We start from the raw sequence: 25,477 nt of genomic DNA, 5'->3' as shown, positions 1-25,477 counted from the left end.
AACGTAAACCCCTTACCTCCAGAATTCTTATTATGCTCAAGAAATAATAAATTCTCCTCATTAACTATGCCACTAGTGATTGGGCGAGCTATTTCTTTTCTTTTCTTTTCTTTTCTTTTCTTTTCTTTTCTTTTCTTTTCTTTTCTTTTCTTTTTTTTACTCACAGCCAAAGGTACCTGAAATGATATACTACTCAAAGTCCGTCATACTGGAAGACCATTTGAGCTATTTCGTAATTCTTTATTTCTAACTTTCTGAGGACTTAGAAAACATACTGTTTTATTTAGTCATTGCTACTGACTGCCGGTGTCATCCTCTAGCCTTTACAATACCCCCTCAGGCACTATCTTCCTCTTCTGCATGAAAACACCAGGTTTTGAAATGACTGAGTGACACATACTTTGGGAACAGATGGCTGCCAGTGGATGATTATGGTTTTGCCACTAACTTCACTTCTCTGAGCTCTAGCTTCCTCATCTGTTAAATGGTAATAAAAATATCTACCTTGGGGTGGCACCTGGGTGGCTCAGTGGTTAAGCATTCAATTCTTGACCTTGGCTCAAGTCATGATCTCGCAGTCTGTGCGTTCGAGCCCCGCGTTGGGCTCTGTGCCGGCAATGCGGAGCCTGCTTGGGATTCTCTCTCTCCCTCTCTCTCTCTGTCCCTCCCCTGCTCTCTCTCTGTCTTTCTCAAAAATAAATAAATAAACATTAAAAAAGTTTTTTAGACATCTACCCTGTTGTACTGTTATAAGAATCAAAGGAGATAGCAGATAAAATATGCAAAATACTTACTACGCAGCCTATGAATAATGAATTGTTAAAAAGTGATTATTTAAAAAGGATTATTTAAAAAGTGATTGTTAAAAAGGATTATTATTAACTCCACCTCACAGCTAATAAGTGGTAGAATCTGAACTCCTTTCCGGATCAGTCAAGGTCCTAACACTTGCACATGACCTCTGCTGCTGAAAACATTTCCTATCAAATGTTTTGTGGTGCTAAATCCATGCAATTTATAAACATTATACTAGTAGAGCTAAAAACCCTGCTTACTCCGTAATTTATGTAATTTAAGGTGGATTTTTCCCTCTGTACTGACAAAGTCTTTGGGGTGGATAGTTCTCTTTGCCTGTTGGAATGGCTTGGCCTTGTGGCTGACAGGTAGGGCAGACAATAAAAAACCACAGCTTAAACCTTGGAATTAGGTGAGTTTTAAATTTTTAAATTTGAGACTAACTTGTCATTTGCAATGTTGCACACCCTAACATTTAAAAAAAGTTAAATCAAAATATCCTCAAATGAGTATTCAATTTCACAGAGTCACAACACTATCACACAAGTTTCAAAAAAATGGTAAAAACATAATGTGGAGCGTGGAAAGTATGGGCTTTGAGGTTGGGCAATTCTCTTTAGCTACGTAGCTTGGAGTCAATGATTCGGTTTCCCTAGAGCTTGGATTTCTTCATCTGGAAGATAGTAAAGATCTAGAAATTCCCACTTAAGCTCGGATGTTTCAAGATGATCCCTTGGGGGCACCCGGGTGGCTCAGTTGGTTGAACGTCCGATTTCGGCTCAGGTCATGATCTAGTGATTTGTGAGTTCGAGCCCCGAGTCGGGCTCTGCGCTGACCGCTCAGAGCCTGGAGCCTGCTTCGGATTCTGTGTCCCCCTCTCTCTCTGCCCCTCCCCTGCCTGTGCTCTGTCTCCCTCTGTCTCTCAAAAATAAATAAACATGAAAAAAAAGAAGATGATTCCTTCAAAGCAATTTCTCAACAGAATTTGACTTAACCTATAATATAAAAAAGAAATACTGGAGGATTCATGTCACCAGAAACCACCCAGGAGTGGGGACATGTGGTCAGCCTCATGGAGAACTTGGCACTTGAAGGTGAAGTGAATTTTAAAAAGAAAAAATGTTTTTAATGTTTATTTATTTTTGAGAGAGACAGAGACAGAGCATCAGCAGGGGAGGGGCAGGGACAGAGGGAGACACAGAATCCGAAGCAGGTATCAGGCTACGAGCCATCAGCACAGATCCCGATGCAGGGCTCGAACTCACGAGCTATGAGATAGTGACCTGAGCCGAAGTCAGATGCTCAACCAACTGAGCCACCCAGGTGCCCCATGAATTTTTGATAAAGAGAGAGAAAGAGAGCCAGGTGGAGAAAATGCAGAGAAGCAGGTCACACATGGGCCATTCTGACTGGGTACATTTAAGAGAATAGTGGGAAATATAGTTGGAAAGATAGGGGAAAGCTGGTAGAGACCCTTGAACGTGACATTAAGAAGCCACAGCTTGTAGGCAAGAGCATTGAACTTCTATTGTTTCTAAAATAAATTTACAACTCCTGCACCTTTTTGGTTTTTAAGCCAAATCCGGACTTCCGCCTCTGGTGATTTCGCTTTCAAATTAGACTCACCTGTGCTATCTCAGTGAGGTTTGGCCGAGGACTACGGAAGGGCAGAGTAAAAGACAAAAATGTTGATTAATAGGTGGGGGGGGGGGGGGAAGAAAAGCCATGATATTAATAATAGCTGAATTTTCTTTTCTCAAAATGCAAGATCTCTGGGCTAAGTTCACTCCACATGGCTTATCTCATTTAATTTTCACAAGTGTGAACGATGTGAAATTGTGCTCAATACGATTATTATTTCCATTTTACAGATGAAGAAACCAAGGCTCAGAGAGGTGTAGTCACTTGTCCAAGGTCACACAGTCAGTAGGCGACAGAGGCCGAGTTGAAATGTAAGCTGCTTGATTGCAAGGCTTCTTTATACCTGCTTTTTACACCATGTAGGATTCTGGAAATCTTGGTTCTTTCATTCCACTTCTACCACCAAACAGCAGTGGCAGGATGGAGTGTCCATTAAGTGAAATGAGGAAGCCAGTAGATTACACAGGTAGGCATGTTGTTGCTTGTTGTTGGGTATGAATGAGGAGTTCAGTTTTGTACACATTGAGGTCGGGCGAACCTTTGAATGGAGATGTCGAAATTCAAGAATATGTGTCAAGAGGCAGCTGGATATTTAAGGCTGGACTTGAGGAGTAGGTGTAGGCTACAGACATGAACTTGGGGCGCGTCAGCAGGGGGCTGTATCTAAACACTTGGGACTCTACGGAAATAACTGTAGTCAGAGAGGATGTCTAAGAATTCAGTTCTGGGGAACTCCAACGTTTAGAAGATAAGATCCAGCAAAAGAGATTGAGGAACTCCTTAATCAGCGAGGGGGAGAAACTGGCAACTAACTGAGGGTGATATTTCCAGAAGGAAGGGTCGCCGATGCGGCTGGCAAGTCCAGTGGGATAGGCCTGAGACGTCCAGGGCTTGGCAGCCGCGTTGAGGGTTGGGGGAGGCCACATCCTGGCCACATTGACAAGAACAGTTTATGTGGAGGACAAAAGCCTGAATAGAGTGTGTTCAAGAGAGAAAAGGAGGGGCGCCTGGGTGGCTCAGTCGGTTAAGCATCCGACTTCAGCTCAGGTCACGATCTCGAGGTCTGTGAGTTCGAGCCCCGCGTCAGGCTCTGGGCTGATGGCTCAGAGCCTGGAGCCTGCTTCCAATTCTGTGTCTCCCTCTCTCTCTGCCCCTCCCCCGTTCGTGCTCTGTCTCTCTCTGTCCCAAAAATAAATAAACATTAAAAAAAAAAAAAAAATTTAAAAAAAAAAAAAAAAAAAAAAAAAGAGAGAAAAGGACATGAGGAAGCAAAAACTGAGTATTTTTCTTAATATCTGGAGCCTGCATGAATTTGGGGATCAGTGTACTTATCACAACTTCCCGTAAAAAATTGTCTCTTATGGGGCGCCTGGGTGGCTCAGTTGGTTAAGGGTCCGACTCTTGATTTTGGCCCAGGTCATGATCTTGCAGTCTGTGGGACTGAGCCCTGCAGTGCAGGATCCTGCTTGAGATCTCCCCCACCCCCACCTCTCTCTGCCCCTCCCCCATGGGCATGCATGTGTACCCGAACACATGCTCTCTCTCTCTCAAGATAAATAAACTTAAAAAAAATTATGTCTCTTACTAGATCTTTGAAGGACTAGACTGTGATTCATCTTTTAAACCTTTGCAAAGGTTGGCGTTTAAATAACAGTTGCAGGATTTAATAAAACTTTAGAAGAAAGACATCTTCTTGTTCAGATCTCTTGAATCTGTGCTTGGTAACAGGTTAAGCCCCGCCCCTCCCCTTTCCCTCCAACACAAAGACACTTCTGGAATTACTGGTTGACAACAGACACTTAGTATGTTTTTTTAAACCGATGAAGATCAAATTTTCATTATGGTTTTTTTTTTTTTTTTTTTTTGGACAATGAATCTCTTAAGTGTGTATCTTATAGCTCTGGTTCAATTGTCGAGGGGCTGGAAAAATTAAGAAAAAACAAATCTCATCCCTGCCAACACAGTTTGTGTGAATCACAGCTCAGTGAAACCTTTCAGGCATATAATTTATCTTTTCTTTGACCTATGCACTAAATGCTTCATTTGTTCATGAATTCTGGCCTTGTTTTAATTCTGCTATGCTCTGAATGTAGTTTTATGAGGCACAAAAATAAGATTGTCGATCCGAAAACACAGAAGATTTGTGTGCCTCTCCCAGAATGCAATGGGGGCATCCTTCCCCCAATTCACAGCTCTGCAGGTTTGCGGCTGGAACTCCAAGCCAGGGAGAAGCATGCAGTGAGACAGGGGGGAAAGGTTCGAGTGGGTGGGTGGGGAGGGGACAGCTGATGTGGCTGAACCCAAGGCATAATTTACGCTAAGAATTCTGAATCAATACATTGACGGCCATTTATGCCTAGTGTGGTACTCCCACCAAGAAAGCCATTGGCTGAGAAGTTTTAGTCGTGTTACTTTCCGGGGGCTGGATTCTCTCATTACACTCCTAGAACAATCGATCCCTCCTCCTCCCTCCCTCTCCCCCAAAAGCCGTCTGTACAGCCAGGGATCAGATGAGAAACCTTAATAATCAGGAGGCTGTGGTTCGTTTACAGTCTTTACAGATGCATGTATTTGAATGTCCGCAAGGTCACAGACTGAAGGAGAAATAAATGGCGTAGCCTAGCTTTCCCATGTTTTACATGCATATAGTTCGGGGCGGTACTCGATATTTAAATTCCAATGATGTTGCCAATAAAAACATGGAAATTTGTAGTGTAACAAGACCAAATGCCAACCTCATTGGTGAATCTTAGGGAGCTGACTCGCTTTTTTTTCTGACAGTTTGAGGGTCTTCTGAGAGGTCACTGTAACTTTAAAATATCACCCACGGGCTTGACTCTATCAGATACCTGCCATGTTCCCCATACAAGCCCCCATTTTCTGAATTGTATCTCATTTTGGAACTCACTCCACTCAATTCGAGGTGCTGTCCCTAAGGGTCTCCAATAACAAAACACTGGGCTGGTAAAGTACAAGTCTGAACTTCCCTGTGCTTTTCTTAGAACAGGAGTGGATTGACCGCATTGGGGCTTTATGGTTAAAAATGTTTAAGGGTCCGGTATCAGATGCTACACTGGTTTTCTTAATTAAGGTGGGGATTTGGATAAGTTACTTAGACACCTGTCTCCAGATGGGTAAAGCTCAGTCCTTCATCCTTGTCCCGTAAGTAACTCAATCTTTTCCTGACTCCAGTGATGGGTTGGCTTTGGATGCCCCAGTGAATGAAATGTGATTATTCAAAAAAATCACAACCTCAGAACAACCTTAGGAGCCCACGATGGATAAATGAGAACTCAACAAGAGTTTCCACTCAGAGTCAGGTAGTAAATCGTTTCTCAAATATTCATGAATATGGATGACCAGTTTCTAGCCCCAAGACAAATAACATTCCAACTCCCGGTTTATACATTTGATGGAATGTTCTGGGAGCCAGGGAGGCCAATTCTCTTTGTGTCGGAGCACCCTGCCCAACACACGGCCTCCCCAGCGAGAGCACTTGGCATCTCCCGTAATAATGGTGGGGGTGGGGGTGGGGGGGTTGTACCGCATTTCTTCCTGGACCAAAGTCCCTGAGGACAAGTCCCTCTGTCCCAGCCTTCACTGTAGCCTGGCCTCACCTGCACCCGGCAGCGTCCCACTCAGTAAAGATTTGGTGCCTGGATGCGTTTGAAAACTTACTTTGAATTATACAGAAAGCTATTCGATTGGCATCTGAACTGGTGCATTTGGGGAACCGGGCATTTGCGGGACAAGTTCTTAAGCTTTTGAAAGAAAAATTGAAAATCAGTTTGTGCAGTAGAGATTTACAGAAAGATCAAGAACGCTGATAGTGAGAGCCCGAACCCACGAGCCTGATGACCTTTCCCCAATTTTAACTCTCCAGGACTTACAGCTGGTGCCTGACGTGTACAGTATAATGTTTGACACGGTCCTGCCTGCGTGCATTAAAACCACAGACTGAGGTGATACTCATTTTCCTTATGGAGAATAATACATCTGTACAGCGCTTAGAACAGAGCCTGGTATACTGTAAGTGCTCAATACATGACAGCCAGAGTTATTAGCAACTTCCCTTGAAACACAGTGTATCAACTTTTATTTCCTTCTTCATTGGAGGAGTTTCTTTTCTCGGCCGAACACAAACTCAAGATAAAAAGCAAATGCTCTTTTTCAGATCAAAAGAACTCGTGTTTCTTTGTGCAGGAAAGAAAGCAGCTGATGTGGAATACCTCCTTTAAAAATATCTAGTTTTTACAAAGATATGACCCCAGCTTGTGGGAAAATAATTAGTACATAAAAGGGTCTGCCCAGAGCTGTAAAAGCTCTTTATTTAAACCCATGCTTTGGTGCAAAAGATAGTTAAAGATCAATCCAGGCTATTAAAAATAAGAAATGAAATGTATTCCAACAAAAGCCTATAAACATGCTGGTTGCGAAACAAGCTACCGAGGCCAGGCGAGGTATTTAAGTCTTTTAGGAACCGTTTTTATTCCGCTAAGGCCTTTCCCTCCAGACTCCATTGATCATAAATGCAACCTGTCTTCCTCTACCTTTGATAAATGGAAGGACGGATTCATCTGTGTGTAACTCACCTCCTCTCTTCTTCTACATAAAACAGATGCCACAGCTGTTATTGTTCTTCAAACAGATGTTTCTGTCCACAGGAACAGGGGGGACACTACAATGTGCCATTTGTTCTAGAGGGCTGCGTACCTTGTCGGGGCCCCTTGGCGACTGGAGAGCAATATAGACGCCATCCGCTTGCCCCATCAGAGCTGCCCACCCCCCCCCCCCCCCCCCGGAGCTTAACAAAAGGGATCGTCCCTCGTCAGCACTTACCCTCTCTGCAGGGACATCATCGGGCGGCCTTGACAATCCAGGGACTTCCTCGGCCTGGTCCTGACGCTCCGCGCTCTTGGCTTCCTGTTGGCTGTCCACTGGTGCCTTTTCCCGTCCCTTGTCCAGTTTGAAGAGTTTGTCGAAAAAGCCAGAGTCCTTAGGCTTGGCAGGGGCTGCTCCCCCTGACTCAGGTGAGACGGGCGCTGGTCCCCAAGTGGCAGAGACGCCTTCGTCCCCGGCTGAGCTCTGCCCCGGGGTTTTATCTGGGTCGTGCCCCCGTGCAGCTGCCCCCGGAAGAGTCACGCTCTCACTTGGTTCTTTGTTCCCTAGAGCTTTATTGGAGCTGACATCAAGCTTCACTGACCCAGTGGATGCATCCGTGGCTTGGTCTCCAGCACGTCCTGGTACAGGCCGAGCGAGTGTCAAGAAAAAACGAGATTTAGCAGCTGGCGCCCCGGCTTTGGCCTCGTTCCCAAGATTCTTTCCGTTGGCATCCGCAACAGTGCTCATCTCCATTGTCTCGGGGGAAGAAGTGACCGCATTATCCTCCTTGACACTTATTCCCAAATCAACTGTAAACACAAAGACAAACAGCAGTTATTCAGCCCGGCGAGGAAATTCAAGGATCGATAATGGACTCCAAACGTTTGATACACAAAGGCCAGAATGCAGCCGGGGCTCTGTGGCTGTCCGGTCACGCTGCAAAGCAGGACCTGGTCACCTAGAACTCCTGTGACCTTGCTAGGAGAAAAGCCAGTTAGCAGAAAGCCCACACCAGGCGCTGCACAGGTGACACGCACGTTAATGACGCTGTCGGCCTGTTGCAGGGATCCCGAGAGAAGAGTGTTGTCACGATATCAGCTGGGAGGCAGCACAGCGGTCGGGAGCTTGGGCTCTGGAGCTAGAACAAAGTTAGTCAGCCTTCTGACTTCTGACATCGGGGGCTGGATCATTCTTTGCCAGGGGGGCTCCTCTTGTGCGCTGCAGGATTCTTAGCAGCATCCCTGGCCTCTACCCGATAGATTCCAGGGCCACCCCCAAGCTGTGACAACCCAAAATGCCCCCCTATGTCCCCTGGGGGCCAAAAATCACTCACGTTTGAGGACCGCTGAGCTAAAGTGTCTATCTGCACCTGAGGTACCCAACCGTCCCATGCCTCGATTTTCTGGTAAATTCAGGCAAACAGTAGAACTTCCCTCCTAATTTGGTTATGAAAGTTACGTGACTTCATGTGCTTAAAACACACAGAACTGTGCCTGATGCATGTTGGTCACTGTCATTATTCACGAGTGAGAAACCCGGCCACCAGAGAGGTCGATGCACCTCCCCACGGCTGCCCAGTGAGCTGGTAAGTAACCGCGTGTGGTCAGGGGCAGACACCTGACTCTGAAGTTTGTGCTCTGTCTTACCATGAGGCCTATATTAGCAGAGACTAAGGGGAGATTTTTAAAAGTAGCACTTGGAAAGTTTCCAGAAGGCTGGAAAAACAAACGTCCACGCAAGAAGGCGGATTAGACTTCAGGTGGCCCGGAATCAGAGGCATAGGGTCAGCTTGTGGGTGCAGGCTCCGCCCCCTCCGGGGAGGGGCCCTGGCATCCAGCTGTTTCTGCTTTGACCGCTGTGTGGGTCCCATTGAACTGCTCTCTTTCCTCGTTGCCTTTTCTAAAGCAGTGCAATATTCGCGGGGGGGGGGGGGGGGGGGGACGGAGAGATACCACAAATTTTGGAATCAAAGTTAAAGATCAAGATTCTCTACTGATAAGCTGTGTGACCTTGGGCAAGTCACTAAACAGCTTTGGATTTCCTCATCCTTCAGATGGGAATGCTAACAGCTCCCCTGCAGCATTTGCCCGGATGTTTAAGGGACACAGACTGCTTAATAGTTGACAGGCACTGTGATTATCCTGAAGGCTTCTCCCATGCCTTTTCCAGCATTGCGGTTTGCTTTATCCAGGTGCAGCCAGCCACTTTTAAAATATCTGTTTGCAGGAAGAGAGAAAGAGAAAAGGGAGAATCTGTTGGTCTGCTAGTACGGCTTGTTAATATGCGTGAGAAACACACACACAAGCACTAGGTTGTGATATTCGTCACAATCTCGGACCTCGAGGAAGTCACCCCGTAGGGGCACTGGGTATGTCACCCAGCTCTTCCTCACCCCTTTCCTGTGCTCTAGGAATTCATAACCGTGGTAAACACTGTACTCAGGGCAAGAAGGCGGGAGGGAGAGCCGGAATAAGGAAGTGATAGATGTCAGGGTGCTGAGTAAGCCAGGCAGGCAGCTGACGCATCACAGTGAATATAAATGAATTGTGGGGATGGCCCATGCCAGGAGAAGAGGAAACAGTTGACAAAAAGGCAGAAACTGAGATTCAAAACAAGGGAGGGCTTTTCGAATTGCCAAGAGCATCAGCCTATCTCTTTCCCTTTTTCCTCTCTTCTGGAATCAAAAGAGCTAATGGTAAATGAGAGTGTCCCGCTCAGGGAAAAAGTCTCTGAAAAGAAAACCCTTCTCCAGGAAAGACTTTTTAAAAATTGAGGTAAAATTGGCCCATATCGTTATCTTAGTTTCGGGCGTACAACGTGATAATTCTATATTGGTATACACTCCATACCGTTCGTATATATGACAGCAAGTCTGGTGACCATCTGCCGCCACGCGGTTGACCCCCCCCCCTTCACCCTGTTCACCCACCTCCCAACCCTCCCGACCCCTCTGATCACCACCACTCTGTCCTCTGCATCTGCAAGTTTTGTTTGTCCATTTGTCTGTTATATTCCACCTATACGTGACTATGACATTTGTCTCTCTCTGTCTGACTTATTTCACTTAGCACAGTATCTTCAAGGGCTATTTACGTTTTTGCAAATGGCAACATTTTCTTCTTTCTTATGGCCAAGTAGTATTGATTATATATATATACACTATATATATATATTATATACATATTATATATAATATATATATTATAATATATTATATATTATATAATTATATATTATCAATTATATAATAATATAATATATATTATATATTATATTATATTATATATATTATATATTATATATATTATATATATTATATGTTATAATTATATATTATATTATATATTACTAATATATAATATATATAATATATTATATATTATATGTTATTAATTATATAATATATATTATATATTATATATATTATATATAGTGTATATGTATAATATATATAGTGTATATATATATAATATATATATAGTGTATATATATATAATATATATAGTGTATATATATAATATGTATATATATGTATGTATATGTGTGTATATATATATATATGTACACACACACACACACACACGCACACGAACATATACCACGTCTTTACCCATTCACCTATTGATGGACACTTGGGTTGTCTCCATATCCTGGCTGTTGTAAATAATGCTGCAACGAACATGGGGATGCGGGTATCTTTTGGAATTCGGGTTTTCATTTCCTTTGGATAAATACCCAGAAGTGGAATTTCTGGATCATATGGTAGTTCTATTTTTAATTTTTTGAGGAGCCCCCATGCTGTTTTCCGCGGTGGCTACACCAACGTGCATTCCCACCAATGGTGTACAAGGGTCCCCTCTCTCCATATCGTCACCAACACTTGTTATTTCTTGTCCTTTTGATAGTAGCCTTTCCGATAGATGTGAGGTGATATCTCAGTGTGGTTTTTATTTGGATTCCCCTCATAATTATTGATGCCAAACACTTTTTCATGTGCTGGTGGGCTATCTGCATGCCTTCCTTGGAAAATGTCTATTTACATTCTCTGTTCATTTTTAAATCAGATTTTTTTTTTTTTGCTATTGAGCTGAGTTTTTTTATACATTTTGGATAGTAATCCTTTACTGAATACATGATTTACAAATATCTTCTCCCATTCAGTGGGTTGCTTTTTTATTGTGCTGATGGTTTCCTTTGCTATGCAGAAGCTTTTAGGTTTGAGGTAGTCCCTGGATAGACTTTTTAAAAAGTGCCAATATATTGCTTTAATATAGGATAAATTCTTTACATTCCAGGTATCTAGGCTGCACCTCAGTGCATTTACAAATCACGGTAGATGAAAACTATACAGCTCTTGATATTAGAGAATGGGAAAAGTATGTTTTATAACTTACAAGAACTAGCACTTCCTAGATGGGGCATTCCACGATAATGAAGGTCTGCCCCCCGAACTTGGTGAATGCATATGCAAGTCTATCACCCAGAGCTTCTAGTTCCTTTACTAAAATGCTTACTTCCCAGGAGGGCATGTGATCTAAGCTAGAATAATCCTGTGGCTTTTGCTGAACCCATTAGAACAGAGTTACACCCTTTATGCTTGGGTTGGCAAACCAGCGGGGGTGCATCTGTTAGGGGTGGCCTTGGCCATCACATTCACAAATACTTGCCTGAGAACCAACACAGATGGAAGCAGAGTCAAAAGATTCAGGGAATAAATGCCCGATGAGGACACTTGAACACCTGGATCCAGCTGTGCCTGAAGGTGAAATTTACCGTTACGTGGCCAACAGATCTTTTTTTTTTTTTCTTTTTTTTCACTTATGCCAGTTTCTACTAAAAATATACTCAGTGACTTGGAGAGAATTTCAGAGAATTGGCCAGTACCTACTCCACTTGTGAAGTAATGGCTAGCAATCTTCTTCTTGGGAAGTTGTCTCCAGGCTCTCAAGTCTGTCTAGGAGGCATTTACTTGGGAGGAAGGAGGATAAGGAGAATGAAACAAGGAAGTAAGTTCCAAGGAACTGGATAGAAGAGCCACCAACTCTTTGTCTTTGCATTTAAAGTGAAGGGGGAAAAAATCCACTTTGGGAGAGAGATTGCAACCTCTTGAGACCTTCAATAAACATTAGAAACAAAATATTTCCATGGGGTGCCTGGGTGGCTCAGCCAGCTAGGTGTCTGACTTTAGCTCAGGTCATGATCTTGCAGTTTGTGAGGTCAAGCCCCACATTGGGCTCTGTGCTGACAGCTCAGAGCCTGAAGCCAGCTTCTGATTCCGTGGATTCTGTGTCTCCCTCTATCTCTCTGCCCCTCCACCGCTCACGCTCTGTCTTTCTCTCTCAAAAATAAATAAACATTAAAAAATTGTTTTTTAAAAAATAAAAAAAAGAAAGAAAATATTTCCTAAGATATCGACTTAAATGCACACACAACACACACACGCACACACACACACATCCAATCTGTGAATGAATAGGAAGAAAACCCATTGGAGTTACAGGTTTTATACCGTTGCAAAGATAAATTTTGTTTACATGGCGTCCTCACATTATTATGGAAAGAATTGAACAGTGCCTTCTAGATGATCGGAACTCAGCTTTCAATTCCTATGAAAAATCTTGAGAGAAGCCCCTCCCGAATCTGGTTCCAATAAAAAGTTTTCTCCTAAAGCAGACAAACAGATGACATACCAAAGAGATTTTACTTTCCATGAAAAAAATGCGTAAGAGTTTAAGGAAGATAAAAAGGAATCAAGCAGGAACGCACATGACAGACCCCAACTATCTAGGAGGGTTGAAAATTTTGATCTTTCTACTGCAGAAAATACATTTTGTATTATGTGTGTGGCTTTTTAGAAGAAAGCCATCTTATGCAGACATGTGATTGAAAACTTATTTCCAGTGGCTTTTCAGCATAATTGTTAAGAACTTAGATGGTGGAGCAGAGGACCTCGGTTTGACTCTAAAATATTAAATACAGATGGTCTTTGGGGCCCCTGGGCGGCTTAGTCGGTTGAGCGTCCGACTTCGGCTCAGGTCATGATCTCACAGTTCGTGAGTTTGAGCCCCGCATCGGGCTCTGTGCTGACAGCTTGGAGCCTGGCCTGCTTCGGATTCTGTGTCTCCCTCTCTCTCTGCCCCTCCCTTGCTCGTGCTCTGTCTCTCCTCTCTCAAAAATAAACATTAACACAAATTTAAAAAAATATTTAAATACAGATGGTCCTCGACTCGCAGCGATTGGACTTGTGTTTTTCGACTTTACAGAGTTGCAAAAGTGATTCTCATTCAATAGAAACTGTACTTGGAATTTTGAACCTGGATCTTTTGCTGGGCTAGCGACACGCGGGGCGCCCTTCTCTCCTGATGCTGGACAGCGGCAGCTCCCCGACAGCCACACAATCATGAAGGTCAACAACCCGTAGGCTGACAAGCATCGTACCACAGAGCCACCCCGTCTCTCCCTTCCACTGCAGTTTTCAGTACATTTCGTGCCATAGTCAACACTGTATTACCAAATAGGCTTTGTGTGAGATGTTTTTACCAAACGGCAGGATAATGGCAATGCTCTGTGCACGTTTAAGGGAGGCTAGGCTAAATTATGATGGTCAGTAGGTTGGGTATAGTAAATACATTTTCAGTGTACAATGGATTTATCTTTTTTTAGGTTTATTTTTATTTATTTTGAGAGGGAGATGGAGAGCAAGCAGGCGAGGGGAAGAGAGAGGGGGACAGAATCCCAAGCAGGCTCCATGCTGTCAGCACAGAGCCTGATGCAGAGCTTGAACTCATAAACTGTGAGATCATGACCTGAGCCGAAGTCAAGAGTTGGGCACTTAACTGATTGGGCCACCCAGGTGCCCCAAGAGGTAGCCCCATCTTAAGTTGAGGAAGATCTGACTGTGATCTGGGTGAATTACTTTATATCTCTATGCCTCAATTTTCCTATAAAATGGGCAAGAAAATAATAGTGCCTTCTTCAAAGAGTTTTTAGGATTAAATGAAATACTTCCTACAAAGTCCTTTACTGCTTGCGGGTATGTGGTGGATCCTCAGTAAAAATTAGGTTTTGTGCGTGTGTGTGTGTTCTATATATATTATTACTATAATCACTATTTCATATTTCTAAACATAGGTTATAAGAAAAAAAATTATTCCAATGGTTTAACCTACAAACTTGAGTGCTCTGGAAAGACGTTCAAAAGTAGTAATGATAGGAATTAACTTCCCTTCAGAAATCTAAGAATCTGGGCCAGAGAAGTTTCAGGAACGCTTATCATTTTCTAAGTAGCAAGTATTTTCAGTCAAAACAGCTGCTTCCTCAAAGTTCTACTGTATGTTTAAACACACACACACACACACACACACACACACACACACACACACACAGTATCTTTTCAGATTTTGTGAGGAAGGATCATCTTTGGGGTTGTTTTTTTTTTTCATGTGCCAGAGTTTTGAAATATTCACTTGCTGCCACTGTAAACACCATCTCTAACATTTAGTGGACGTTTCCCATATGCCAGCCATTATGGTAAATGCTGTATGTAATGAGAAGCATTTTATTTATGTATAACAGGAAGGGTTTAAGTTAGGTACTATCATCACCCCCCCCCCCATTTTACAGATGGGAAAACCAAGGCTCTGAGAAGTAAGGTCACTTTTCAAGTGGCTTTTAATTGTTAAGAACTTAGATGGTGGAGCAGAGGACGTCGGTTGGACTCTGAAATATTAAATACAGTGGTGTATTAAGGGTGGAGGCAGGATGTGAGCCCATGTTTTGCCTGATTCCAAAGCTCAACCCCCTGACATGTTGGAGTAGAAGCAAGAACAGAAGAGAGGGAGGGAACAAAGCAAAGTTTGGTTAACAGAATTAGTGGATTTTCAAGAAAACACTATGCACGAAAACACTATGCACAACAACAAAAAAGCCTGTGTTTTCTCACATCTGGGAAACATTGCTGTGTGATTCTGTTTTGTTTTAAATAAAAATTAGATCATGTCATTCATCTACATAAAACTATTCAAAGAGGGGCCTCAGCACCACTGAAATCCAGCCCAGACTCTACCACGGAGGACACCAGCTAGACCCTCAGCTCATCCCGTGTTCCTCCTCTCGACACACCAACCTCGTCCCCACCTGAAGCCCTCTGCACTAGTCGGTCTTTCCGCCTGGGAATGCTTCCCCTCTGATCTTTCTTCCCATGGCTACCTGCTTATCATTCAGGTCTCAGGTCAGGTCTTCCTTGACCACCCTCTCTGAAGTCACCCTCCTACTCACCCCCCTTCCCTCTCTGGACTCTGCAGAGCATTCCATAGTCTCTGAAATGATCTCATTCATTCATCGCTTGCTTGCTTCTTCCCCATTAGAACGTAAGCACAAGTAGATAGAGACCTGGTCCATCTTGATCATAGCTGCGTCTCCACTGCCCCCAGAAGTGCCTGGCACCTAACAGGATTAAGTCAGGGAACAGGTAAGGCAGCAGCACAGAGCCCGGGGCGTACCAAACACCAAGGGAACCTGGCTATAACCATGGCAAGAGTAACAACCCTTGTGATACTAGCGGTGGGGGAGGAAGAGCTCTCCTCCTCTAAGACTCCATTATCCAAATCCTCCTAGCGACTGTTAGGGTTAAAGAAACCATCATCATAATTTCACTCACAAAGTGTCCACTTACAAAGGTCATCTCCCACTCGGGCATCCCTTCCGGGGCAATGCCGTCCTATGTGTCAATACCCCGATCGATCAGGAGAAGGGACAAGTACGGGGGAAGTACGACGCACACCAGTTGCAAAGGGGAATCGCACACCTTCCAGAAGATGCAGGAGTTCGTGGAGTGTTGGAAAGTACCACTCAGATCACACACGTGGTTTTGTTGGGTGAGAAACAGGCAGAGTTCAAAGAGTTCACCCAAGAAGACAGGAAGGTAGAAGGGAAACTAGGCGACGACCCACTAAGCTCTTCAAAAGAGAATTCTACTTGAATGCAAAGGATAATGAGAGGCCCTTGGGAAAACTGATGAAGACCTCGAAATGTTTTGCGAAATGACCCTTCTGCGGTCTCGCTGCAAGAGTCAAATGACACATCAAAGGACTGTGGCTTTCTGTGTTGTGCAAATGCATTTGTTGTTTTATAGGCCTTGAAATAAGGATTCATGTGGCAGATACTTATAGCTCGGAGGAAGATGTTAGATTTGAACATTTCACGGAATGATCACGTTTCATGCTTTGCATCTCAATATGAAAAGGCCACGATGTCCTCGCCAAGACATTCCAGCATAAATAAAAGGGAGAAACGGGCTAGGGGGCATCTGAGAGCTGAAGGTTCCCAACCCTTGGCGTGATACGGCATGTCTGAACATCCAGTGAGGTAAATGCTGGCTTGAAATGTTGGGTTCCAACATCATGTGGGCAAAAGGTAACTCCTCACCCCGTGCTCTCGCGGAAGTCAGCTGTGACCTCCTGTCACTGTGGTGCAAGACCGTACTAGTGAAGATCACAATTTCTACTCTCCTCTCTGCTCACAGATTTCTTATGATTCATATGCTTCAAAAGTCTGGAACATACAAAGATAATTCAAGCACAAAACCACCTTCGTTCCAATGGGAGCCAATATCATCACTCAAAGACGCATTTAATGTTTGATTTTGTTTTTTGTTCTTTTTTTTTTTTCTCCATTTGGTAATAAGACACACTCTACGTGGGTTTACTATCCAAAACGATTTATCTCTGAGCTCTCTTTTTCTGTCTAGACCCTCCACCCTCATGGCAACGTAACTAGCGTCTGCAACCCAGCGTGGCTTATCAAGCTTTGTCCATGTTTGTATAAATACATACAAGTGTTCCAGATACACGTACACAGGGGCTTGCTCGTTTTTATAAAAATTGGATCAGAACAGATGTAGGTTTTGATCGCTTTTATATATCATTGTTATGGATTGAACGTGTGTGCCCCTGCAAAACTTACGGGCAGAAATCCTAACCCCTACTCTGGTGGTGTTAGGAGGCAGGGCCTTTGGGGGGTGATTATATCGAGAGGGTGGAGTCCTCATGAATGCGATTAGTGACCTTATAAAAGAGGCCCCAGAGAGCTGCCTTGCCCCTTCCACTGCTTGAGGACACAACGAAGAGATGGCCTTCTGCAACGTAAGGTCTTACGAGACAAGGAATCTGCCAGCGTCTTGATCTTGGACTTCCCAACCTGCCGAACTGCGCAAAACAAATGGTTGCTGTGTCAGTCCCCAGTCTGTGGCATTTTTTTAGAGCAGCCTAAATAAACTGAGACAACCATAGTCATTCCTCAGAATCCACATGTCCAAGTCTATCTAATTTTTTAAAACACTGCCTAATATTCCTTAGTATGCACACACCAAAAGATATTTAAGCCATTGCCCTAATCAATGGACATTCTGATAGTTTTCAAGTCATTGTTTCCATTTCCATCTCTATTACAAACAACACTGAGATAAACCTCCATGTTCAAAAATCCTAAACTAGTTCTTTTTTTTTTTAATTTTTTAATGTTTATTTCCGAGAGAGAGAGAGACAGACAGACAGACAGACAGAGTGTGAGTGGGAGAGGGGCAGACAGAGAGAGGCACACAGAATCCAAAGCAGGCTCCAGGTTCTGAGCTGTCAGCACAGAGCCTGATGCGGGACTTGAACTCATGAACCGTGAGTCATGACCTGAGCCAAAGTCGGATGCTTAACTGACTGAGCCACCCAGGTGCCCCACTAGTGCCTTATTTCTATAGAATGTAGAACTGTTGCTCCCAAATCAATGTGCATTTAAGTTTTAAAAATAGACACTGCCAGATTTCTTCCTAAACAAGGGTTCTAGAGGGCCGCCTGCGTGGCTCACTAGGGTAAGTGTCTGACTCTTGGTTTCGGCTCAGGTCATGATCTCACGGTTTGTGGGTTGAAGCCCCTCGTCAGGCTCCATGCTGACAGTACAGAGCCCACTTGGGATTCTCTCTCTGTCCCTCTCTCTGAACCTCCCCTGCTTGCGTTCTTTCTCTCTCTCAAAATAAATACATAAATAGGCTCTAGAGATGCGTATTTCAGCAGCAAAGTAACAGAGTGTCTGTCTCCCACCCCCAAGGGTAGCATGGATGTGAAGCAACAAGGACACTAATCAGATCTATAACATAAAGCACATTTTAAATGGTAAAAGATGTACCAGGAAAGGCCACATATTATTCTATGAGGGTCCTCAGCTGTTGGAACGCCAAAGGTTAGCCTTGGACATGGGTGGTGGGGTGAGCAGAATTCATGCCACAAAGAACACTGCTGAAGATTGACAATTACGAGCCTGGGACTCTGGTGCACTAAGAGTAGCCAGCCAGAAGGCAGTATGGGACGAGAGGCTCAGGGAAGAAGAACGGGAAAAGCAAACGAATCCAGGAGACATCGTGTTCTCCAGAAACGATCAGGGCCCGTATGAAAAGATGCTCCACAGCATCAGTCATTAGGGAAAGGCAACCGAAACCTCAACACGGTACCAATTCACACCCACCAGGACGGCCATAGTCAGAAAGACGGACAGTAACCAGCGTGGGCGACGACGTGAAGCCACCAGAACCCGCATGTGTTGCTGGAGGGAACGTAAAACGGTGCAGGTGTTTTGGAAAGAAGTGTAATAGTTCCTTCGTGAGTTAGACAGAGTTACCGTGTGACCCGGTAATTCCGCTCCTCGGTAGGTAACCAAGAGAATGAAAACGTACGTCCGCACAAGAACTTGTACACAAAAGTTCACAGCAGAACTATTCAAAATAGCGGAGAAAGTGGAAACAGCCCAAACCTCAATCAACTGACGAATGGATAAACAAGAGGTGGCCTGTCCGGACAGTGGAGTCACATGCAGACATGTGAAAGAATGAAGCATGACCACACACTTTCCACATGGGTGAACCTTAAAATGCGACGCTAAGTAAGAGAACCCAGATATAAAATACCACCTATTACATGATTCTGATTACATGCGACATACAAAAGAGGCAAATCCAGAGAGACAGAAAGCAGATTAGTGGTTGCCAGGAGTGGGGGGGAAGGGGATACGGGGAATGACTTGCTAATGGGTGCGGGGTTTCTGGTTGGGGTGCTGAGAATGTTCTGGAATTAGATAGTGGGGATGGTTGCTCTACCTTGTAGATATACTCAAAAGCACTGAACTGCATCCTTTATCTCTTTTTTAAGTTTATTTATTCACTTGGGGGGGGTGGGGCATAGAGAGCAGGAGAGACAGAATCCCAAACAGGCTCTGCGTTGTCAGCACAGAGCCTGACACGGGCCTCGATCTCACAAACCGTGAGATCGTGACCTGAGCCGAAATCAAGAGTCAGCAGCTTAACCGACGGAGCCACCCAGGCGCCCCTGAATTGTATACTTTAAAACGATGAATTTTGTCGTATATGAATTATATCTCAATTTTGAAAAAGGAGACACTGCATAAATCAACATCAGACAGTGGGGAACAGGATGGGCAAAGGAACCCCCAACGTGAGCACACAGTTAAGAGAAAAGACACACAGCTGGCTTTCAAGCATAAAACAAGATGCTCAACTTCACGAATAGTTAAATATGAGCAAAATAAAATTACACAGAGACTTAGTTTTCCACCTATCAACCCAGTGAAAAAGGAGACGTTTAGTGACCTGCGTAGGGAGGGGGAGACTATGAGAAAAGCGGCTGCATATATCATTGGTGGCCGTGTATTTTGGCAGTCTCCTTGGAGGATGATTTAGTAAGACAGATCAACATTTAAAAATTCACAAACTCTGTGAACTCAGAGAGTCTGAGTTTTTTAAGTCACCTGGGGTTGACGTACCCTTCAGAGGTCATTTTAAAAAGGACTCACGGGGCGCCTGGCTGGCTGGCGGTAGAGCACGTGACTCTTGATCTCGGGTCGTAAGTTCGAGCCCCACGCTGGCAGAGAGATGGCTTGAAAAGGACTCATGAATGAAGTGCATAGGCAGCTTCAAAGGGGAGGGAGCCACTGGTGACCTTCGGCCCACACAGTTCCTCCCTGGTGACAACATATACAGGAGTTCTAGCAAGGACAGGAGGCCTGGTGGGCCCAGCAAGCACACTGAGAATTGGCTATTAAATGTTTAGTTGCTTCAAGCTGGGATAGCCTGCTGCCCATGATGATTTTGTTTAATGTTTATTTATTTATTGATTTCGAGAGAGACAGAAAGAGAACACTAGTGGGCGAGGAGCAGAGAGAGGTGGAGAATCCCAAGCGGACTCCGCTCCAAGCCGGATGTGGGGCTTGATCTCACGGACCGGGAGATCATGACCTGAGCCGAGATCAAGAGTGGGATGCTTACCTGACTGAGCCACCCAGCTCCCCGCCCCCCCACTTTTTTCTTAAAGGTTACTTATTTATTTTGAGAGAGAAAGAGAAAATGAAGGAGGGGCAGAGAGAGAGAGAGAGAGAGAGAGAGAGAGAGATTGAGACAGAATGCCAAGCAGGCTCCATGCTGTCAGCACAGAGCCAGACATGGGGCTTGAACTCACAAACTGGGAGATCACGACCTGAGCCAAAACCAAGAGTCAGACACTGACTCTGAGCCACCCAGATACCCCCCAGCCCCAACACCTTTTTAAAAGTTACTTTCGTTGAGATACAAAAAGCAGGGAGAACAACTTTACATTCTCAGAAGTGGCCAACTTCCAGATCTGCTAATGCGGCTAGTACGGTGTTGGCCCAGCAGGGTGTTTAGATTTTTTTGAATTGGGAAATTTCTTTTGAAAACCCTAAAATGGGGCTTTCACCGAAACATCTTACTATCTGCTGAGGGATTCCCCCAGGGAAGCCACGCCCGAAGCTGAGCGGAGCTCTGAGCGCCAGCATTTCTGACTCACAAGGTGTGGGCTGGCGCCCCAGAATCTGCTGGTCTGACCTGTTCAAGGTGACGGACGCGGCGGGTCGGGGCATCTGAGAGTCAGTTATGCATCACAGCTTTTGTACCTACAGATGCAGCCAGACTCTGTTCACATTTCCCATCTCTTGCTCTCCGAAACATTTGGTCTTTGAGGTCAGCTCTGCGCATAGCCGATCCCGCCCACCAATACGCTGCTTTGATTGTTAGACTTCTAGAAATTCTAGGGCTTTTTAGCATTTCTTTGGTCTCACTGATTTTTTTTTTTTTTTTAAGTTTTGTTCAGCGACGAGCGTTGGCCAGTTCTCCCCAGTGTGGTAAAAGGATGTGAAAGGAAGGTATTTAGAAAAGTCCACTCGAGGATAAGAACTACGGTGGACGCATTTATTCCGCGTCACGATCTGGTTCAAGTGCGCCCTGGGGAAGAGAAATGAAATGAAGTTCAGCTCCCCTGTGATGATCCTGTTTCTCTCTTTGCTGTTTTTCACGCTTTCTCTGGGTCTCATTCGGGCTGTCGTGGCCTCCCCGTCAAGAGGAGGTCAGGTTCACGTTGCTCATGCTTCTGAAACTATATCGCTGTTTCTACGTTCGGGGCCCAGTGTGCCGTTCTGGATCCTTCGCGGTCCAGAGAGGCCACGAGCAGATTGTGTGTCAGTGGGCAGCGGCCGCGTGGAAGTTAGTGGAAGTTAATGAAATCAGACCGTGGGAACCCTGGAACAAAAAGCTGTGTCCAGGGTGTCAGCCACGGTAGGGACAAAAAGTCCCGGGAGACTTTAAAACAGGAATGCCCATGTTTTATTTTTGAAAAACGTTTGACTAAGGAATTTTCTGTGCGAGTGCCTTCCCAACGGTTTCTAACGCTGCCGAACGTCAGCCCCTCGAAAAATCCTTATGCCCTCAGGGAAACTTGAAAAAAGATTTATGCCTGGGCCCTACCCTCCGGAGCCTCCGATTTAACTCCTTCTAGGTGGGACCCGGTAATGGGATTTTCAAAATTCCCCTGGTGATTTTAATGTGCGTTAAAAATTGGGAACCCCATGATTTTAATGGCCATCATTTACTGTTTCAGGCACCAAGCAAAGGGATTTACAAGCATTATCTTATTTACTCTTCATAACACCATTCGATGGAGGACTTAAGTCTCTTGTTTAAGCTCACAGCTGCTCAGAGGCGGGGCGAGGCCTCAGATTCAAGCGGTCTGTCCAGAAAGCACCTGCTCTTGAAGAAACTATCTCAAATGCAAAGGATAAAAAACAAACAAACAAACAAACAAAAAAAACACGTACAAGAATACTCACTGCAACAGCGTTCAAAGCGGAGAGAAAGAAAAATAATGAATGCCCAACATGGGGGTAATGGCTGAATGAACTATAACATACCCCCACCTTCAAACATTTTGTAGCTGTCAAAAAACAATGAATTAAAGATTGTACCGGTTGCACGAGAGGCATGTTTGTGTAGTCCAGGGATGTGCCCTGGGCTGGGCTGGATGCACGTTTGGGGACTCGCTGGGCCTTGCTCTCTTTCTTGCCCCACGCCTTCTTCGTGGGACCAGTTTGGGCTCCCCCCACCCCAGCAGGGCAGTCTCAGAGTACTTGGACTTCCGACCTGGCAGCTAGTGTCCCCCAGAGCTACCGTGCAAGAGACAAAGGCAGAGGCTGTAGGGCTTCTTAAGGCTTAGGCCTGGAGTTCATGGGTCCTCCTCTCCACTCTATTACCGGTTACGCAGGCCAGGCCAGCCCAGATTCGATGCGAGAAAACTACAACAGGGAGGCATGGATTATTCGGGGCAGGGAGGGGAGGAAGTCGGGGTGTGCATATCTGGAGACGGTCAACCACCACAGTGTAACAGGCAAGATGACTTTATCCGACAGAAATTCTCCACTAGAGTTTTTGGTGAGAAAAAGCACCAGGGATGAGACCTCCCAGGGCATGCTTCCAAGGGGGAGGAGGGGCAAGGAGCCGCTGGGCGCCCCCCGGGGAGAGCCAGTTTTCCCGAACGTTCGGTCGCTGCTGTCTACCGAGAGGCGATGCCGTGCAAGGGAGAAGAACAACACAAGGGCCTGCGTGGATGGGGGCAGAGCAGGATTTCAGGTGCACGGCCGAGGATAAAGAGCTTGTTGGGTGGGAAAATCTATAGCACATGTGGGGAGAAGAGGGGAAAAGGGAGGCTTGGGAGACGAGCTAGAGCCCTTTCACGTCTTCTGCGAGGCCTGAGTAAAGATGTGTGCTGCTCTCGATTGCTCTGCTGTAATTCTCTCAGATCCACGCTGGCAGGCACTTACCCTCCCCACGGCCTATCCACGCCGGCCCCTTTCTCTTCCCTTGCTGCCCAGAGATGCGGGCCTCCCAGCATTCCGTGCGGCTAGCCTGGCCACGTGACCAGCGTGGCCACGTGACCTGGTTCCGGCCAATGAGATGAAGAGGATGCCTACGCGGGCAGGGGCTTCTGGGAAAGGTCTCTCTTTCCGTGCTAATGAAAGGGTGGAAAATGGCGGCCGATCTTTGCCTTTCTCTTCCTGTTATGGTTTGTTAGTGGGTTTTTTGCTTCGTTTTGTTTTGTTCTTCGCCTTTCTCTTCCCGCTTTTGGATCCCATCGTGTGAGGATGTGGTGTCGGGGCGGTGGCAGCCCTCCTGTGAGCAGCAGTGACCTCACGGGCACGGTTGTTTGGTATAGCGCTGAAACGCTCTGGAGCCCCCCCCCCCCCCCTTCCTGTTACAATTAAAAGGGGTGTTTCCTGAGTCAGGGTTACGTTGTGGCGTCACACATTGGGGTCTAGGAACTTTCTCATCAGCCCCCTTTCCTCACCCCTTGGCTGCCCCTGGCCTAGTTGCCGTCGTGCATTTGTTCGCTACAACCACAAGGGGAAGGCTCGCGCCCCCTTCTCAGGGACTTTCATTTGAGTGTCGGGAAGAGATTTAAAAAACAGGCCAACTGGGGGGTTAATAGTGCTCAGATGCTCAAAGGACGCATGTAGTTGCTCCCCTCCCGACCAGTGATGTGGGTCCCACGTTCTCCCCCTCTCGGGGAGCTCTGAGTTTTGGCCTGGGGCCTCCCATGACACTTTGTCCAAGCATCACTATCGGCAGATGCGCCTCTTCTCATTCATTATGTTGTCGCATCGGCAGGGGGACTCGAGTAAGAATTTCTAATCCCATGAGATGACTCACCTTTTTTTTTTTTTTTTTTTTTTTTTTTTTTAATTTTCTTTATTTTTTAAAGCAAAATTAGGCAATTCTTTTTTGGAACAATCGACTAGGAGCCGAAAGGGAAGGTGTTAATATTTTGGAAACTTCTTATCCAGGAGAAACAGAGACAGTCTCCTGTTTCTGAAAAACGATGTGTTCTGGCCGATAAATCATGCATTTGTCTCTGCCATCCAATAGCAGTGAGGACTGAACAATTTTTTTTTTTTTAAAGCAGGAACTAATGTGATACATTTGATAGAAAGGAGTCGAAGGAGGAGAAAAAGGAGGCATTTTTATTTCCCCAAAGATCAGTGAGGTTTTAGGCATAAGTATACAGGTGGGGAAATCTGGTCGGGTGACATGATGGGTGAAGCGGGACATACGGCACACACGTGACTATAGACTCTGCTCATCAGCCTCTCCCGTCTCCTGTATTTCCTCACATTTACCCTGGGCCAGCCACTGTTCTTCTCACTCTCTCCGAAGTTACTGTCATTATTCCCATTTTACAGATGACTCTCTGAGATTGCAAATTCCTTGCCAAGGTTGCACAGCTAGTGAGTGGCAGAGCAAGGACATTAGCTCAGGTCTGTTAGACTGTAAACTGTGAGCGCAGGACGCCTGGGTGGCTCAGTCCGTTAAGCGTCCACCTTCGGCTCAGGTTATGATCACCAGGTTTGTGGGTTCCAGCCCCCGTGTGGGGCTCTCTGCTTGACGACTCAGAGCCTGGAGCCTGCTTTGGATTCTGTCTGTCTGTCTGTCTCTCTCCCTCTCTCTCTCTGCCCCTCCCCCACTCGTGCAGGTGCTCACTCTCAAAAATAAAAACATTAAAAAAAAAATAAGGCGTGAGTGCACGCACATTAGTTTTCTATTGCTGCTGTAACAAACCACCACGATTTTTGTGCCTTAAAACAACCCAGATATATTATCTTACAATGCTGAAGGTCAGAAGTCAGAAACGGATCAGCTTCTGGATGCTCTAGGGGAGAATCTGCTTCCTTGCTCTTTGCAGCTTTGAGAGGCCCCCTGCTTTCCTTGGCTCATGGCCCCCCTCTTCACGTCGAGGCCAGCACTGCAGAATCTTCCAGTCTCTCTCTGTGTCTGCTTCCATCCCTCTCGTCACCCTCTCTGACTTTGACCCTCCTGCCTCCCCCTCATAAGGACGCTCGAGAGGACATTGGGCCCACCCGGGTATAAAAGTTACGCTGGAGATAATCCAGTTGACTTCCAACTGTAATGACAACCTCTTTGAGCATCAGCATTGACTCCAACCCAGAACAAGTCACGTTCCCCATGTGTTCACCACATCCCAGGCGCGATGCTCAGTATTTCGTGCCTATCAACCCATTTCAGCCTCACAATGGTCCTTAG

The 25,477-nt window shown here is 45.4% G+C and overlaps 1 protein-coding gene across 1 annotated transcript in view; it reads right to left on the bottom strand.

Moving 5' to 3' along the window:
* Nucleotides 1-25,477, bottom strand: part of BCAS1 (brain enriched myelin associated protein 1) — a 101,550-nt gene that overhangs the window by 58,642 nt on the left and 17,431 nt on the right. Inside the window, exon 4 of the mRNA XM_042930628.1 lies at nucleotides 7,276-7,847. Coding sequence (XP_042786562.1) covers nucleotides 7,276-7,847 — 572 coding nt within the window. The remainder of the gene's footprint in view (nucleotides 1-7,275; nucleotides 7,848-25,477) is intronic.

The sequence above is a fragment of the Panthera leo genome, chromosome A3 (assembly GCF_018350215.1).
Source record: "Panthera leo isolate Ple1 chromosome A3, P.leo_Ple1_pat1.1, whole genome shotgun sequence".
NCBI classification, from domain to species: Eukaryota; Metazoa; Chordata; class Mammalia; order Carnivora; family Felidae; genus Panthera; species Panthera leo.
This window is presented reverse-complemented; position numbering and strand designations above follow the sequence as displayed.